The sequence below is a fragment of the Toxorhynchites rutilus genome, chromosome 2 (assembly GCF_029784135.1).
Source record: "Toxorhynchites rutilus septentrionalis strain SRP chromosome 2, ASM2978413v1, whole genome shotgun sequence".
NCBI classification, from domain to species: Eukaryota; Metazoa; Arthropoda; class Insecta; order Diptera; family Culicidae; genus Toxorhynchites; species Toxorhynchites rutilus.
Genome location: NC_073745.1, coordinates 22582253 through 22599785, shown reverse-complemented (window position 1 = coordinate 22599785; position 17533 = coordinate 22582253). Strand labels below are relative to the sequence as shown.

Genomic DNA, 17533 nt, shown 5'->3' with positions numbered 1-17533 from the left:
TGCTGATAGCTTTCGACTCTACTCGACTCTTTCGAGTCTTCTGAAGTGAAAATTTGTTTATGAAATAAAGTTAACCTTAAGAACTATTATTTGCGTGCACATAGAGTTCATTTCGATTATGTAGTCACCGGTAAAGTAAATGTCGTTCTGGAATTTTGTATGTGATTTGGTTTCGCTTGCCAGTAGCAAAACTTTTTCCGCTAAGGATGACAGCTGCGCTTATTTCCAGCATGTATTGTTCTGCGAGCACAAGTATAAATCATCAAACAATTATCGTCGAATGATTCTACAAAAAACAAATCATTTCAGGGCGACCAAACTGGTAGAATGGTTATTTAAAAATTTTCGTAGCATGATAAAATAATATCCGCAGTTATAAACAAGTGACTTGAATTAAACTTCAGCGAAGTTCTACGTCAACAATGCGGTCATGTCTTGAACACAACCTGTAATAATTTTTTTTAAAAGGCCTATTCATTATCATCATTATTTTATTGGAAAATCTTAACTCACAATCCAAATGTCCGATTACAATATGATGTATGGCAAAGTTGTTGAGGATTTATTGAAATATTTACTAAAAATAACTTTTTCAATACCGTAACCAACGCTTTCATGGTTACAATAATCCTGGGATTGCAGGGACCAGTGCGGTGAAAATTCATTGTCAATCGAAAGAAATCGACAAAAAAGACAAAGAATACCATTCGTCATAAAAAAAACATTACTCGATTGCTTGAATTTGGGTAACCACGTAAACTGAGATCCGAAAGGGTTCATTGTCAAACGAACGCTGTTCCTTCTCATTTGAATGTGATGAATGTATTTGGCCGAACGAAAACAAATACAGCGCGGACTCGATTATATACAGTTTCTGATTTCTTTTCACTATATATAATCGAATCAAAAAAATATTTTTTTTATTCGTTTTTTTTTGCATGTATTTTTCTTTTTTGTTTTTTAAATATAAAATAGGAATTTGAATTGATTCATCCCCTTAAAGTCAGAAAATACCTTTCTCACATGAAAAAAAAATTATCCAGATTCTCTCAGAGGGTGATACAAAAAAAATCCTTCTACGCATATGTCCGAATTTCAACAATGACAGAGTTATAGAACTTTTTTTTGTATCGGACTCTGTTGCCTCGAACTGGCTCTACATTACAAAGTACGCTACGGAAGACAATTCTGTTGCATTCATTTGAATGATGAGAAAATTTGATACAGGATATAGTAGTGGAACATCTAAATTAATGTCAATAACGAGCAACTGCATGTTTTGGAAGTTAAAAGTTAGTAATTGTTAATGTATTATTATTAATGTCATCCTGATTTTTTTTATTAATCTGGATTGTTTTTATCAATCAAATTGAAGCTCTCTAACCGCTTTACAATTTGTTCTTTGACAACCAACTTCTATCTATCTTAATTTGGCGATATAATGAATTCTTGGTGAAAATTCAAGCAAAATCTTCAAAATCGGTAAGATGCTGGGAATCGTCCAATCCACGGTCAGCAGAGTACTAAAACGATACTTCGAGAACCTAACCATCGACCGGAAGGTGAAGAACCGTGGAATCCCTGAATGTATTTAGCCCTTGAGAATCAGTTCAAAAATTTGATCAAAGGGAAAAAACGTGCTTATTGGCGAAATTTCGTGGGAGGTTTGTCACGAGAAACGTCAATGAAAAAATTATGGAAAGTGGCTCGAAACATGCGAAATCGCTCATCAACGAATGAAAGCGAAGAATATTCACATCGATGGATTTTTAATTTTGCACGGAAGGTTTGTCTTGATTCCGCTCCTGTGCAAAAAATTGTTCGAGACATACCACAAGATAGGTGCGATCTTGATTCCGAGTTTTCGATGGTAGAATTCTCTCTTGCTCTCCTTTCTTGTAATAATTCGGCTCCAGGATCGGATAGAATTAAGTTCAACTTGTTGAAAAACCTCCCTGGTGTGGCGAAACATCGCTTGTTGAATTTATTCAATCGGTTTCTGGAACATAATATTGTTCCAGATGATTGGAGACAAGTACGAGTTATAGCTATTCAAAAACCTGGAAAGCCCGCGTCCGACTTCATTTCGTACCGCCCAATAGCAATGCTGTCTTGTATACGGAAATTTTTGGAGAACATGATCTTGTTTCGCCTTGATCGTTGGGTTGAAACGAATGGCTTACTCTCAGATACACAATATGGGTTCCGCAGGGGCAAGGGGACGAATGATTGTCTTGCGTTGCTTTCTTCAGAAATTCAAATGGCTTACGCCGAAAAAAAACAAATGGCTTCAGTATTCTTGGACATAAAGGGGGCGTTTGATTCAGTTTCAATAGAGGTCCTGTCAGACAAATTACACTCTCGGGGTCTGCCGCCTCTATTGAATAATATGTTATATAACTTGCTTTGTGAGAAACATTTGAATTTTTCTCATGGATATTCGGCAGTGAGTCGGATCTCTTACATGGGCCTCCCTCAGGGCTCATGTTTAAGCCCCCTTTTGTACAACTTCTATGTAAGCGACATCGACAATTGCCTTACACAAAATTGCAGCCTTAGACAACTTGCAGATGATGGAGTGGTGTCTGTCGTAGGATCAAACGAATCCGACCTGCAAGGACCCTTACAAGATACTTTGAACAATTTTTCAACCTGGGCCATTGGGCTAGGGATCGAATTCTCCACGGAGAAAACAGAGATGGTGGTTTTTTCTAGGAAGCATAGACCAGCAAAACCAAAGCTTCAACTTTTGGGTAAACCGATCACTCATGCTATGTCATTCAAGTATCTTGGGGTCTGGTTCGACTCCAAATGTACTTGGGGGGCCCATATTAGGTATCTGATTAAAAATGCCAACAAAGAATAAACTTTCTCCGTACAATTACCGGCACCTGGTGGGGAGCCCATCCCGAAGATCTTATAATGTTGTATCGAACAACTATTCTCTCAGTGATGGAGTATGGCAGTTTCTGTTTTCAATCAGCTGCCAAAACACACCTCATTAAACTCGAGTGAATTCAGTATCTTTGTCTCCGTATTGCGTTGGGATGTATGCCCTCAACGCATACCATGAGCCTCGAGGTTTTGGCAGGCGTACTCCCACTAAAAGATCGCTTCAATTTATTATCTCTTCGGTTCCTCATCCGGTGTAAGGTTATGAACCCATTGGTGATCGGAAATTTTGAGCAGCTTATCGAGCTAAATTTTCATTCTGGATTCATGAGCTCATATCATGAATTCATCACCATGCAGGTTGATCCTTCTTCATATATTCCCAACCGTGTTTGTTTTTCTGACTACATCAATTCCTCTGTACATTTTGATCTGTTCATGAAGGAGAAAATCCATGAAATTCCAGATTATCTTCGATCAAGGATCGCTCCTACGATCTTCAAAGCAAAGTATGGGCGTGTCAATTGTGATAATATGTACTATACAGATGGGTCCTCAATGAATGAGTCCACAGGATTTGGAGTGTTCAACGAAATTTTCAGCACCTCCCACAGTCTTCGTAATCCGTGCTCAGTGTATATTGCTGAATTGGCAGCAATTCATTGGGCGCTGGACAGCGTCGCCTCACGACCTGTTGAACACTATTACATTGTAACGGATAGTCTTAGCTCTGTCGAAGCTATCCGTTCAGTGAGGCCGGAAAAGCACTCGCCGTACTTCCTTGAGAGAATACGAGAAATTTTGAGTGCTTTATCCAGACGCTGTTATGTCATTACCTTTGTCCGGGTCCCTTTACATTGCTCCATTTCGGGTAATGAGAGGGCTGACTCATTAGCAAAGGTAGGTGCAATTGAAGGCGATATTTATCAGCGTCAAATCGCCTTCAATGAATTTTATTCTTTAGTTCGTAAAAATACCATCGCTAACTGGCAACGCAAGTGGAACGAAGATGAATTGGGCCGGTGGTTCCACTCGATTATCCCTAAGGTTAGCCTCAAACCATGGTTCAAAAGTCTGGACTTGAGTCGGGACTTTATTCGGACCTTCTCCCGACTCATGTCCAATCACTGTTCTTTAGATGCGCTGCTTTTTCGTTTCAAGCTTGCCGACAGCAATCTCTGCGTTTGTGGCCATGGTTACCACGACATCGAACACGTTGTTTGGTCGTGCGAGCTATATCTTGTCGCCAGATCGAATTTAGAAAACTTCCTTCGGGCTCGAGGAAGGCAGCTCAATGTGCCGGTGAGAGATGTGTTGGCTCGGTTAGACCTTGATTACATGTCCCAAATATATGTTTTCCTTAAAGATATCGATCTTCGAGTGTGATTGTTCTTACATCCTTTCCCCCCCATTTTCTCCTCCTATTCGTCCTTCGCGAGCTATCGGTTCCCTAACATTAGAATAAGTTGAATTGTTAATACATATTAGATGTGAGGATAGTTTAAGAATTCAGTGTGATGTGTGAGTATGAATGTGAAAGTGAGTGTGAGTGTGAGTGTGAACATGGTTACAATCTCCTTACATCTCATCCTTTTCCTAAAGAAAATGTGTCACCCTTCTAAACTCGAGTCGACCGCGAGTAATCGGTTTCCTATTTCATTAACCGTAGAATTAAGAAAACATGTTAATAGTAAAAGTATAGTTGAGAGTTTGGCTTCTTTAAACTTATGTAACTGAGCCTGTACAAATAAACGAATTATAAAAAAAAAAAAATTACATGAGAACAATGAGAACGAATACAAAAGATATTTGGATAGCATAGATACAGTTCGTGATGTGAACGTATGCTTAGAAAATATTATTTCAAGCTACAACACTATCTTGAAAGATTGTTGTAAAACTGTGACTAAAAAGGTTAATACCAAAGACACACCCTTCGATGAACTTGTACTTATGGCGACTTATGAAAATTAAAACTAATTATTTGAAGAAATGTCGCAGAAAACCAAATAATGTGCGAGCAGCTGAGCTTTTGAAACACGTCTCAAAAAAATTTGATTCAGCCAAGAAACAAGCCAAGCGAAATTATTTTGAAAATCTACTGGTCAATACAACTCACTCTAAATTTTGGAAAAATATGAATGCTATTATGGGTAAATCCGTAAAAACTTCAAAGCTCTAATTAAATATTAATAGTGTTCCGATTACTGACAGTAAATCTATTTGTGAAGCATTCAATGATCATTTTGCAAATGTTGGACTTAACTTAGCTGCGAAAATAGTTACTGGAAGGGGTAATCCGTTACGTCATATAAACCCTGTATCCAATTCAATTTTCCTACAACCAACATCTTCGAATGAGCTTATACTGCTGATAAACGATCTCAAGTTGAAAAAAAGCCCAGGTCCTAACAATGTTCCGGCCAAAATTGTTAAAAATAATGTTGTTCCTTTTTCGCAAATTCTCAGTGAATCTTTCAATTTGATGATTAAAACAGGTTCGTATCCAGAATGTCTCAAAACGGCTAAAGTAATACCAATATATAAATCTGGCGACTCGGGCCAAACCGATAATTAACGGCCCATATCGACTTTGTCGGTTTTCAACAAAATTTTTGAGAAGTTACTTATGAAACGTATCGTGAATTTCTTGGATAGACATAGCATACTTTACAACCTGCAATATGGGTTTCGTAACGGCAGTAGTACAACTGTGGCTGTAGTCGAACTTGTAAATCAGATTCTGGAAGACACAGACTCGAAGAAAAAGGGTGGGTGCCTTGTTCCTTGATTTAAAGAAGGTCTTCGACACCATCAATCATGACATTTTACTGAAGAAACTAGATAAATATGGCATAGGAGGTATTGCCAACAGCATTATTCGTAGCTATTTGAAGGACAGAAGCCAATATGTTGCACATGATGGAGAAATTAGCTCTTCTATTTTCCATGATTTTCGTTAAATTGTTTTATGAAGCCCAACGAACCACGAACCAAATTAACTCCGTTACTCAAACGTTATCGAATTTTTCAGAAGAAAACGAAAAAAATAGAATGAAGTATTTACTCGGTCCGTTTCCTTCTTAAAATGATCGTCATGCTTGAAATGAAATGTGTACATTGATATTAATTAATATATAGAGACTAATTGAAACCATGTTGCTATCAATTAAAAAAAAAACGTTCCTTTACTTTTAAAAACATTTATTACTGTGACACCTTAATTTTACAATATTTACATTCTAATATCATGATCAATTTACTTCGCTACACTCGATACTCTTATCTACACAGCTCCAATTAATTACAGCTGCGAATCCCCAACGACGCCATGCCTCTTTCGATTGCTCCCAGTGAGATAGCTCCTCCACTTAGCTGAAGTTTCTCGAGTCCTCCCTGTTGTCCTCTATTACATTGCGCAGTTATTTTATGATCAGAGTGCTCTTCCAAACAGCATTTGCGGCAAACGAACTTTTGACAACTGTAACACAGTAATTGGGCTACTTGCTTATGAGATTCGTCACAAACGCTACTTTTCAACGTTACGGAAGCCAAGTGGAATGCGCAACATATCCTATCGGCCACACTGGGGACGATGCGCGGAAGTTTACGGGTTAACTTAGGCATTTTGCTGGTTGGGTGCTAAGATCTTCTGAACTAAATGAATGCAAAGCTCTGAATGCATCTGATAGTTCACTGTCTAGCTTACATAGGCATTTCGCACAGGTAAATTCTTGTGGGTGGTAGATAAGGTAGACCTGTAACACCGACATTAACGAGGTAGATTTTAGGTTGTGCTTCAACGCTAGGGCTGCCTGTGTCAAATATGCACCTAAACTCCTAACTGCTCTACATAAAAACACATAGCCTCTGGCTAACTCATTCAGTTCTCGATCCAACGCTCACAGTTCATCGTATCCGAAACGGGACAATCTTCAGTCTTCAAATCTTCAGAGATGCCAAAACTAACACGCAATCTACCACGCATCATCCCCAAAGCTCACGACATTGTCTGCTGCGAGCACCATTCGGAATACTATACTTTGGAGAGTAGTACATGCAGCGAGCTTTTAAGTATGAAAGCGCAGTGCAATTTAGATCGGACCGGAATGGAGCCAAATATAAAGCAAAATTTGCAAACCATCGACCGAATCATGACGACGGCGGAGATTATTAACAAAAATTAAGTGCAGCGTTTCGAGCTTGACAATTCCCTTGGAGCGCAGTGGTATGAACTTTTAGAATATATTGTAAACCGAATAAAAATTAAACTTTTATATTTGAGAAATTGGACTTTTTTTTGAATTATGTCTGTCTATCGAATTGGAGCGAAAATTTCATCCTGAAATCCGAAATATTCAGTCATTTAAAAACAACAAAGCATAATCAATCAATACAAGCAGAATCTGAAAAAAATGAAAAGTTAATTAATTAAACAGATACTTCAATTCAGTAAAAAAAACATCTTTCTTATTCAAGGTGTATTCATTCCTGCTTCATTTTGGATAAACATAATTGCCCGAAACTGCTTCATTGACAGGAGTAGACAGTTTTGCGCATTTGCAATCTTAAGGTACGAAAAAGGTATTGTTCGATCGGTGCTGATTTTGTACGGCTGATAAATCAGGTAAATTGACTGTAGAGGGACTATGCTCCCTGGAATATTTGGTTAACTGTTGATTTTTAAATTTATGATGACGCGCTATTATTCAACGATTTTCACACCACAATATGTGTTTTTAAAATCTCTCTCGGCCATTGATGATGACGATGTGTTCAATTACACTTTAAATTCAGTTCTTTCATCTCCAACATTGAAAAAATATAGGGGGTTGTGCCCAAGAAACGACCGCATTGTTGATGTAAGACTACACTTCTCATAGTTTTACTCTCTTATCAGGAGAAACTATTATTGTTAATATTCTTCGCCTCGATTATCATTGTTGTCATCCTTGGTAAAGACAGTTGAAGCGCCCTTATTTAATTTATAAGTTTCTTTTATGTCGAACCGCTCCCACTTTAGTTTTTGTTTTATTTGCCGAATTTCCGAGGGGCAAGTTCAACATAGCGGATTGATTAAAAAAAACAGGGGTTCGCGCAGAGTCAGCACTATGGAAACACGTGCCTACGATTCTAGTGCGTCCCAAAATGCAATTATTAAATAAGAACTTGTAATTGTAAACATAAGATGAAATAAAAAGTACTGAGCCAGTCGGGCCAGAGTGCAGTATGCTTAGTATGCATAGTACGCTAGATATCGCGTCGTCTTTTTCCTGACTGGATATTAAAACCAGCGCACAGTTTTGCTACTGGCACGCGAAACTAAATCACACACAAAATTTCAGAATGACATTTATTCTCTTGGTGTCTTGACGATGGCCTAGTTTGATGATTCCCCACACAATTGTCTAGCATTGCAGTGAATGCAATGCCAGAGACAACGAAAGTGATGGCGCCAAAACAAGGCAGAACAAGCAATATTCGTTGCTTCGAATATAGAACGAGACTGAAAATTCGCCTCAGCAGAATTCCACTATTTATACTCTAGCAAATATTCCCATTCGTTGTTTATATTATCGTGACTACATAAGTTGCTCGTTATTGACGGCATGGGTATGTAGTTTCACACTTGAGCATAACAATGTATGAGAAAATGGGAATGCTTCTAGTTCTCATCAATTTAAAACATTTTTACACACAAGGGTATCGTAATATATAGCGTATCAAACAAATCTTAGGGAACTTCCGATTTGTTTGGTAAGTACAAGGAAACTTCGTCACGTCACTCGATATAACGTACACATTTTGAAAGTCCAAAGGAATAATTTTTTGCATATTTTTTTTCTGGAAGATCGGTAATTTATCTGTATTTTGATACTAAAGTTTGTCTTGTACCTTTAACTAATCCCGGAATACAACTGTTTTGTGATTCTGGATTCTAAATGAAACAAAGTTTAATCAACAGTACGAAGGAAAACATCATTGGAAAGGTTTGCTTCGTCTTCTAGTTGAATTTATTCATTAACCTTATTCAAACAGCAACACAATAAAGTAATATAAGCTACGTTTCTGAGTTCTTTGTTATGCTTCGATATAACGTACAATTTTCAAAGTAAAATGTACGTTATATCGAAGTTACCCTGTAAATCGTCAGAATCCGTTCGCAACAAAAATATTAATATTAATTTTATTTCAGAAAAACGTGTTCTGTTGGCACCCTTAATTCAATAAGATCATTTTGGAGTACCGAACTTTCGGCCATTTGTAAAGCCACTGCCGTCTGGTCGCTAGCTGGATGGTAAACGAGCGAAGCAGAAACACACACATTATATTTTTGTTCAGGCTGTAGCTAGAAAATATAAACTCTTTTACTGCTGACGCTTCTGTTGCTAATTTGTTACGTACTCTGCTACTTTCCTGGTTATTCTTACTTCTGGTCGATGGTGATAATTACTTCACGTTTAGAAAATAACTTATTGCTTCACTGCGGGGCAGCTGTTTTTATATGTACAGACAGGACGATCACACGGGGGTGGACCTTGCGATACAATGTTTCGTTTTGATTCTTCTCTTTCTCAATCTTCCTTCCTTCCTTTGCACAAACGGTGTGTGTGATATCAGCGTCAGTAAAGATCTGCTCTGCTATCTTTTATACATTCCAAGTAAACTTCGCCGAAGATAATATCACAAACAATGAGAGTTATACGTTGTAAATTACAAGTAAATTTTGAATTTTGAAGAAATATACTTTAGTTTCGTCTGTGGCGAACATAAATTGCTGAACTGATCACTGATCAGTGAAGACCGCATTGTTTGAAGACAATCGTTGGCTAGGTATTGAAGTGAATTCGCATACAGATTGACTGCAATTATTATTTAACTATTTTATCATCACGTTTAGAATAAAATTAATTTATTGTACCACTCCCAAAATTTGTCATCGAAAATATATACCTGAAGTTTTGCATTTTTTCTAAATTTGTTTTGCCTGATTTTTGTTTGTGTATTCAGTTTGTTAAGTGCTGACTATGTATGTTCTTTTTTGTTCATGTCTGATACCTGTTGATCTCCTAGGCATATTTGCTGTACTAGAACTGTATTTCTATGGCAGAGTCGCACATGCTACTCTGATAATACTTTCAAATGGACACACAATTTGTGATGTTTATTTCCATTGTTCTATGCGAGAGTGAACAGAACAAATATTTCTAGAACTTGGGCGAGCCTTGTTTAGAATACAATGTAATTACTGTAAAAAGATAACTAGGATAAAAGATCTGCAACAAATCAATGAGAGTACTGCGCAAAATGTTATCTTTTGAATTGTTGCGTTTTATCAATGTGATCATTTGAGTCATACTCATTGGACATCAACACACCAACAAAGGTAACACATTTTCACTACATTTTCCGCTGGAGTTATCATACTTATTCCCGGAAAAAGAGACCACACGACTTGAAGAACTTATTACTCTTTCTTCTTTATATAAATGATTTGCGCCAAATAAACCTCACTGGTACCCCCAGGCTGTTTGCCGATGACACAGCTATATTTTATCCATATTCAAACTTGAATACAATCATGTCAAACCTGAATCAGGATTTATAATTGCTTCAGGATTATTTCTCAGTTAATCTTCTCTCGCTGTACTTACTAAAAACTAAGTACATGATCTTCCGCTCACCGAGAAAAGTACTTCCTCAAGCACCAGTTTTAGCTATGAACGACGACATAATTGAAAATGTTGACTCATTCAAATACCTGGGGGTCTATCTAGACTCTACCTTATCTTGGGATGTCCACAGGTCGCAAGTAAAGTAGCTTCTATGTGTGGAATTTTAAGACGTGTCAGTACTCTTCTCCCTCGATATGCCATGCTATCTCTGTATTTTGCCCATATCCACTCACACTTGAGTGATTTGATCGTAACATGGGGTAAATCAAAGCTCCAGACTTTACAAAACCAGTCCCTTAAGATTATTTTCAAGTGTCCATTTTTATACCCATCGATCGGACTATACTCGGACTCATCCCGCAAAATATTGCCAATCTTAGGTTTGTGTGCGGAACAAACTCTGATAATGGTTCACAACATTCTACACAACCCAGTAATGCTAAACAATCTAAATATTGATACGTCTCCTCGGCCACCAGGCCACCAGACAAGCCTTCCAATTTCGGTCTAAAACGACTATCTATTATAGGTTCAACAAGATATATCAACCTACCACGCGTCATTCAACAAGTTACGAACATTTTAACCTTCAAAACTAAGATCAACTGTTTTCTGAAAGAACAAATTGCGCAATTATTAATTTAATATATAATTATGTTTTATCATTACTAATATTCTCATTGAATTTGATATTGTGATTGTCTATATTGGTAGTGTAAACCGTCATTAAACATTAATTTTTTTTATATATTTTACTGTGCTTCTTTCAAAGGGTCTTGATCCACTAGAAGCACGTGTAATGTTGTTTTCTCCCTCCATTGCTTTAAATTTTTTTAGTTTAGCTCAACCATTTAGCTTCGATTTTTGTTTGTTATTACGTTGTTTTATTGGTTGAGTTCAGTGTGTCCACTACCAGGGGGCTCACTATAGAGCCTTTGTGTGTGGGGGAGATACCTGTTGATTATATCTGTGGTATAACCGTAAAGGTGACGTAGGACCATGGTTGATTTAGTGATCATTTGTTTTAAGTTGCATCTGAATCAATTCTGAATGTATGAATAAATGAACATTCGGGGGACTTCGAAAACGAGAGCGTTACGTTGGAGGCACAATATTCAGCAAAATAAGCAATCACACAAAAGTTGTATAATACATAATACATTGCTTGTATTGTGATATGATTTGTATTCCATTTCCGATAGACAAAATATCTGTTGCATCAAATCAGTCTACATAACTTTTGCGTTCGCTCATCCTTTCTCACAACACCCATTTCTCGTTTGAGAAATTGTTGAGTGAACATCGTTTGCCAGTGCGCGTAGAGCGGGAATTCCTTCTTAAGAATCATTGCATCTCTAATAAATTGCCGAAAGACGTCGTCCTACGTTGATTGCACTTGATTGAAAAATCACATAACCAAATGTTTTTGGTCCCAGTATTATATGGATAGAAAACATTAAAGTAAACTCTTTCGCTTGAATGTAATTTTCAATTCCAAGGGGAACTGGCAGATTATTTTTCAACAATGATGACATCTTTCCGGAATCCTCTCGATGCTGGATGGCAACCAAACGAAAAGACTTCCGCGCGTGTATGTGTGTGTGTGGCGGCTGCTCCGATGTCTCAAGCGGAACCGTTTTTCGATGCTGATACTCTCTTGGTCGCCTTTTCAGTGGCATCACTCTCCAGGCTCTTGGTGACACCGTTCATGAGTGCTTTCATGATGACCGAATTTACCTACACCGAAACAGCGACAACATGCTCCAATTGCTGTTCAATTATAACTGAGTGGATTTCCGATGGGCGCTCGCTTATATACCGATTGGTGATTTCAATAGCCTGTTTTGAAAGCAATTTTAAGGCTATTTAAACAAGTTTTTGGACCAAAAAGTAACAAGTATATAACGCGTAGACATTTTATCTTTCGAATGAAGTGTTTATCAAACCATTTCGTTCAGTTGTTTAGGAGCTATTAACGCTCAAAATCTCGGTGTCCGGCGTAACGCTTTCGTTTTCGAAACTTTGATTTTACACCCCGGTATAGAAATGAAAGACCTAGTCCTACGTCAAAAAAACATTCAGCTATTATTTTTATTCATTCAGAATATCCAATGCCACTTTCTGGAGAAAGGACTGAACTTATTTGTATACATGACACTATAGATGCCCGCACTGTCCTTGAAGGAAATGTAGCATCAATTCAATTTAGAATAGTTTGACAGAGCATGGAACTTCATTATTGGCATAAATTCTCTGAAAAAAAAAACAAACTTTGTATGCACATTTTTGGAGCACAAGGTGAAATTCTGGTGGGTGGTGACAGTAGTCTTTTTGCATCTGAAGTGTAAACCGAAGTCAGTGTTTCATCAACACTTTGAACTACCCACCTCAGAATTTGTACACTTCAGCGCCCGATACTGTTCATCATATTATGAGGACAAAGTTTTTAAAAGCCTTTACTCTGCCGCTGGAGTTGGACGACTCCCACTTCAGATGCCGCTTTTCTGCTCTCGCTCGCTAAAAGCATCCAATTTGGGCTAAATTCTTTGCACCCGAACCGGGTAAGAAAGGGGACCAAACTTTGTCCCAGAGCTATTGCATGTGCCACCTGTACTGTCACCGTCGACCGGATAGTTGGTTGTTTATTAAAGGTTCTATGACGGGCGGAAGTTATGTTCTTCAAAATTGCATGGGGGATGGTAATTGACTCTCCCGATGGGTGTGGGCGCAATCTGTGTTCCTAAATATACGCAACAAGAGCTTCCGCAAACTTTTGCCTGTCAGTTGGAAGAAGATGTAAGACAGAGTTTTGAGCATCACTAATAGAGAGATCATTCATTAAATTTCTCAGTCACAGTCTATGTATGCTGTTCGTGGTAGTGAGGGGAAAATATTCGACATTGTTCCCTGGAGATTATTTGAAGTACAATATGAACTTACCGCAGAGTTGACGTCTCCGTGTACCGTACACACCAGATCGATGTCGAAACCCTCGCTGGCATGGACCCAAGTCTTCTCTACGGTGATGTCCGGTGGGGCTGAAAGCGAAAAAAACAAGCACAATACAGATTTTATAAAAAAAAACTTGACGACACTTAGAAACAAAGCACCGCAAATTGAAGAACACTTCTTCGGGGTTGAACAGAGCGAAAGACGGTACTCGATGCGGAAAAAAAATCCCCCCCGAATTCAAAATCAATTTACGGCACCTCCCCGAAAAACGCGAACTCCGCGTTGTCTGACTATGTAAATAAGATCCGATCCGGAACGGTGCAGAACCGAGCCACTAAAGAATCCGTCGTCCGCCGTCCGCTAATACACATTCCCCCGGGGAGGGCGGCGCCGAAATCGGTATCGCATGGACGATAACAAGTGGTAACTCGTCGGTGTGGTCCCTCCGGGAGCAACCGAAACTGGGAATTATCTCCAAACAAAAGCTGAAACGAAATTCGATTGCATGCAGCCACCCACTTCTATTCGAAGGTGGTGTTACTTTTTTTTTGCTCGCGTTGGGAGGTTTTTATCCTCAGTATGCAGTATATCGGTGGTATACGAGAGAGAACTCGGAGTATATAGGAGGAGTGTGTAATACGCACCCCCTAAGCGAGAATGGATTTATCTTGACCGTGCTCTTAAAATTTAAGATAACAACTATTTTGTAAGGCGCCCAAATTCTAAATTTCCAATCATACGGTGTTAAATGGCCCAGCAGATGTATAATATGCCCATGAGTTGTTTCTCTCAGAGACTATAAAGCTCAGAGAAACAGCTTGTATGAATAAGAGATTCCATCAATCTATTCCCTTTATGTCCACCAGCGAAGAGAAGAAACCGTTTCTCCGGTGAGCGTGTTTTCCCAGTATTCGTGTATTAGTTCTTCAGTTCGCGCTCTTGTTTTCCTGCATTCTCAGAGCACACAATATAGATGCCAGATGTGGAGACATGTTTTCGTTTTGAAGACATTTAATTTTGTGAAAACATACTGAGGTCATTTCAAAGTATGTGAAAAAAATTGTTTGTGTGATTTATCGAACATGATTTAGAAATATCGTGATGGTTTGCTCATTTTTGTCCATTATGATTACATTTGAAGACATATATTCGTGCCATGCAATAATATTTTAAAAAATCATGTGGCATCCCTCACATCCAAGCTATTTCTCTCGTGAGAATGTTATCCGGCCGAAAGCGAGCATATTGCCCCGATCGAGGGTATGCCATACTGCACGATGGTAAGCTGATGCGGAAAATATCAAATTAAGAAGGAAATGAATCCTTTCTTACCATTTTCTTCATCTGAGATATTCACTGGGAACTCGACTCAATAAATATGACTCACAGTTATCGCCTCTGGATCGGTTTCAAGCAACAAAAATGTTATAGAAATGATGCAGAAAATTACATCGAAAATCACTTCAAAAGAACATTATTTTTCTTATTTTTTCAAAGCGTGTTACAAATGTAAAACTTGCATGGTGAGATTCTACCATTAACTAGCACGATTGCCTGTATCCATTGCATTTCTATTCTTGCAGGTTTACGAGAAAATGAGGCGAGTCAAATTGCCCGGTAGGTGCGTTTTAGACACATCTCCTCTATAATGAACGTCCACGCTTCACAGTGGAGCGCATAAACTGCACATGTGCTTGAACGGAAAGTGATGTTTCACTCTTGCGATTGATCGCTATAAAGGTGGCTAATTCAAGGAATGTCTATGATATATATTTTAGGAATTGTTTTTTATCAGAATCACATAGTGGAAGAAAGGGTGAGAGCAGGCAGTAAGATATATTTGCTCGAACAGCATCCATGCAGAACCATCAGGTTTGATTATGAGGACGTGCTCGGAATTGTTAGTGGACGTTTGAAATTCAAGATACGGAAAGTTGCACATAGAGTGCGGGGTATGCTCTATGCTATTCGGTATCAACAATTTCATTTATTCTGGAGTGCGATTGAAAATTGTACAGTCAAGAAAGCTCGAACTAATTTCGCAGATGAAATGTTTTTGGACGAATTGCGTTAAATCAGTATTTCATTTCAATCGTAGTGTAGATCAAATTATGAGTTCAATTTTTCTAAATAAATCTCTATAAATATCGGTCATGTGTCATACGTGTGTTCCTCGGAACCTCTCTTCTCTAGTTCTCTAGAGACACTACCAAAGTTTTCTAGATTTCTGAGATTTCGTTCTTTCATTCTGCTTCCATTAAACGTTCAATATAAATTTTAGATTCTGTTTCCGAACATAATTAATTACTGATTTAGTGATACATGACCATTACACACTGATGAAATTGGCGCATGGCATTAAGTCCCATTTCAATATCTTCATATAGCGTCACCTGTAATACTATTTTTACGATTGAGACTTTCTTTTTCACTTCCAAAATGTTATTAAAATCCTCTAATTTAGGTGTTTCACCACTATATCCTGTACTAAATTTTCTCATCTTTTAAATGAAACCAACAGAATCGTCTTCCGCAGCGTACTTTTTAATGTAGAGTCAGTTTGAGGCCTAAGAAAATCTGGATAAATGTATTTTTCTTTCATGTGAGAAAGGTGTTTTCTGACTTTAAGGAATGAATCAAAAATCTAATTCCTCTTTTATATTCAAAAAACGAAAAATACATGCAAAAAAACGAATAAAAAATATTTTTTTGACTCGATTTTATACAGGATTCGATTATATGCAGTGAAAATAAATCGGAGACTGTATATAATCGAGTCCGTGCTGTAAAAATGGATTTCTGTCTGCCTGTCTGTCTGATTCGGGGCCGGGGATGGTTTTCGTGATAGTTTGTGACCCCTCCCCCTCTCTAAGAGGGGGCTACCATACAAATGAAACACAAATTTCTACATTACTCGAAATTAATCAAGCATACGAAACCAAAGTAGGCATGTGAAGGTTTTAGGGGGCAATAAATGTTTTTATAGTGGTTAGATACTTCTTCCCCCTCTCTAAGGGGGGGCTGCCATACAAATGAAACACAAATTTCTGTATTACTCGGAAATTAATCAAGCAAATGGCAATCGAAGGTTTTAGGGGACACAAAACGTTTCTATGGCGAATAGACACTCCTCCCGTCTCTCTGAGGGGGGGAGGTGTCTCCCATGCAAACGAAACATAAATTTCTGCATAACTCGAAAATCAATCAAGCAAACGAAACCAAATTTGGTATGTGGAGGTTTTAGGATGAAATAAATGTTTCTAGGGTGGTTCGACACTCCTCCCCCCTCTTTTAAGATGGGCTGTCATACAAATGAAATACAAATTTCTGCATAACTCGAAAACTAATCAAGCAAATGGAGCCAAATTTGGCATGTGAAGATTTTAGGGGACTCGGAACGTTTCTATGGTGAGTGGACACTCTTCCCCCTCGCTAAGGGAAGAAGAGGGGAGGGGTCTGTCTTTATTTTATCATATTTCCTGTATCAAACATTTATTCCATGTAACGAAGAAACATGTTATTTGCAAGTGGTTGAAAAATCTTGAACGAGAATTGTGTCTGAAAATAATCTTATATCATAATGATGAGGATTGGTAGAAGTACTAGGCATTTTTTAGTAAAAGGTAAATTCAACGGGGTCGATTAGAAGATCAATCAATGAACAATTCTGCGATTGCGAACTTGCGCTTAGTAAGAAAACGTGAATGTTTGAATGTATTGATAACAAAAAACAAATTTTGGGCGAGACGAAGTTTGCCGGGTCAGGTAGTGGAAAAATAAAATCCGATTTTCTCAAAACGGTTATTTCAAAATAGGCCGAAATACACTGCAAATCATTCAATCATCACAAAATGGAAAACATTTCTTTTTCAAAATACAGCTTGTTCATGTCCAAACTAAAATTTAATATTGTTTTCATAACCCAAATGCTTGTAGTATTTTAAATATATTTTCAATGAATGAAGTGATTTTTTTTAATTTCACCTTATTGTATGTTTTAATACAAATTGAAT

At 37.9% G+C, this 17533-nt stretch overlaps 1 protein-coding gene across 1 annotated transcript in view; it reads right to left on the bottom strand.

The window, feature by feature from the left end:
* LOC129768226 (roundabout homolog 2) overlaps nucleotides 1–17533 on the bottom strand; it is a 331824-nt gene that overhangs the window by 58493 nt on the left and 255798 nt on the right. Inside the window, exon 7 of the mRNA XM_055769718.1 lies at nucleotides 13509–13606. Coding sequence (XP_055625693.1) covers nucleotides 13509–13606 — 98 coding nt within the window. The remainder of the gene's footprint in view (nucleotides 1–13508; nucleotides 13607–17533) is intronic.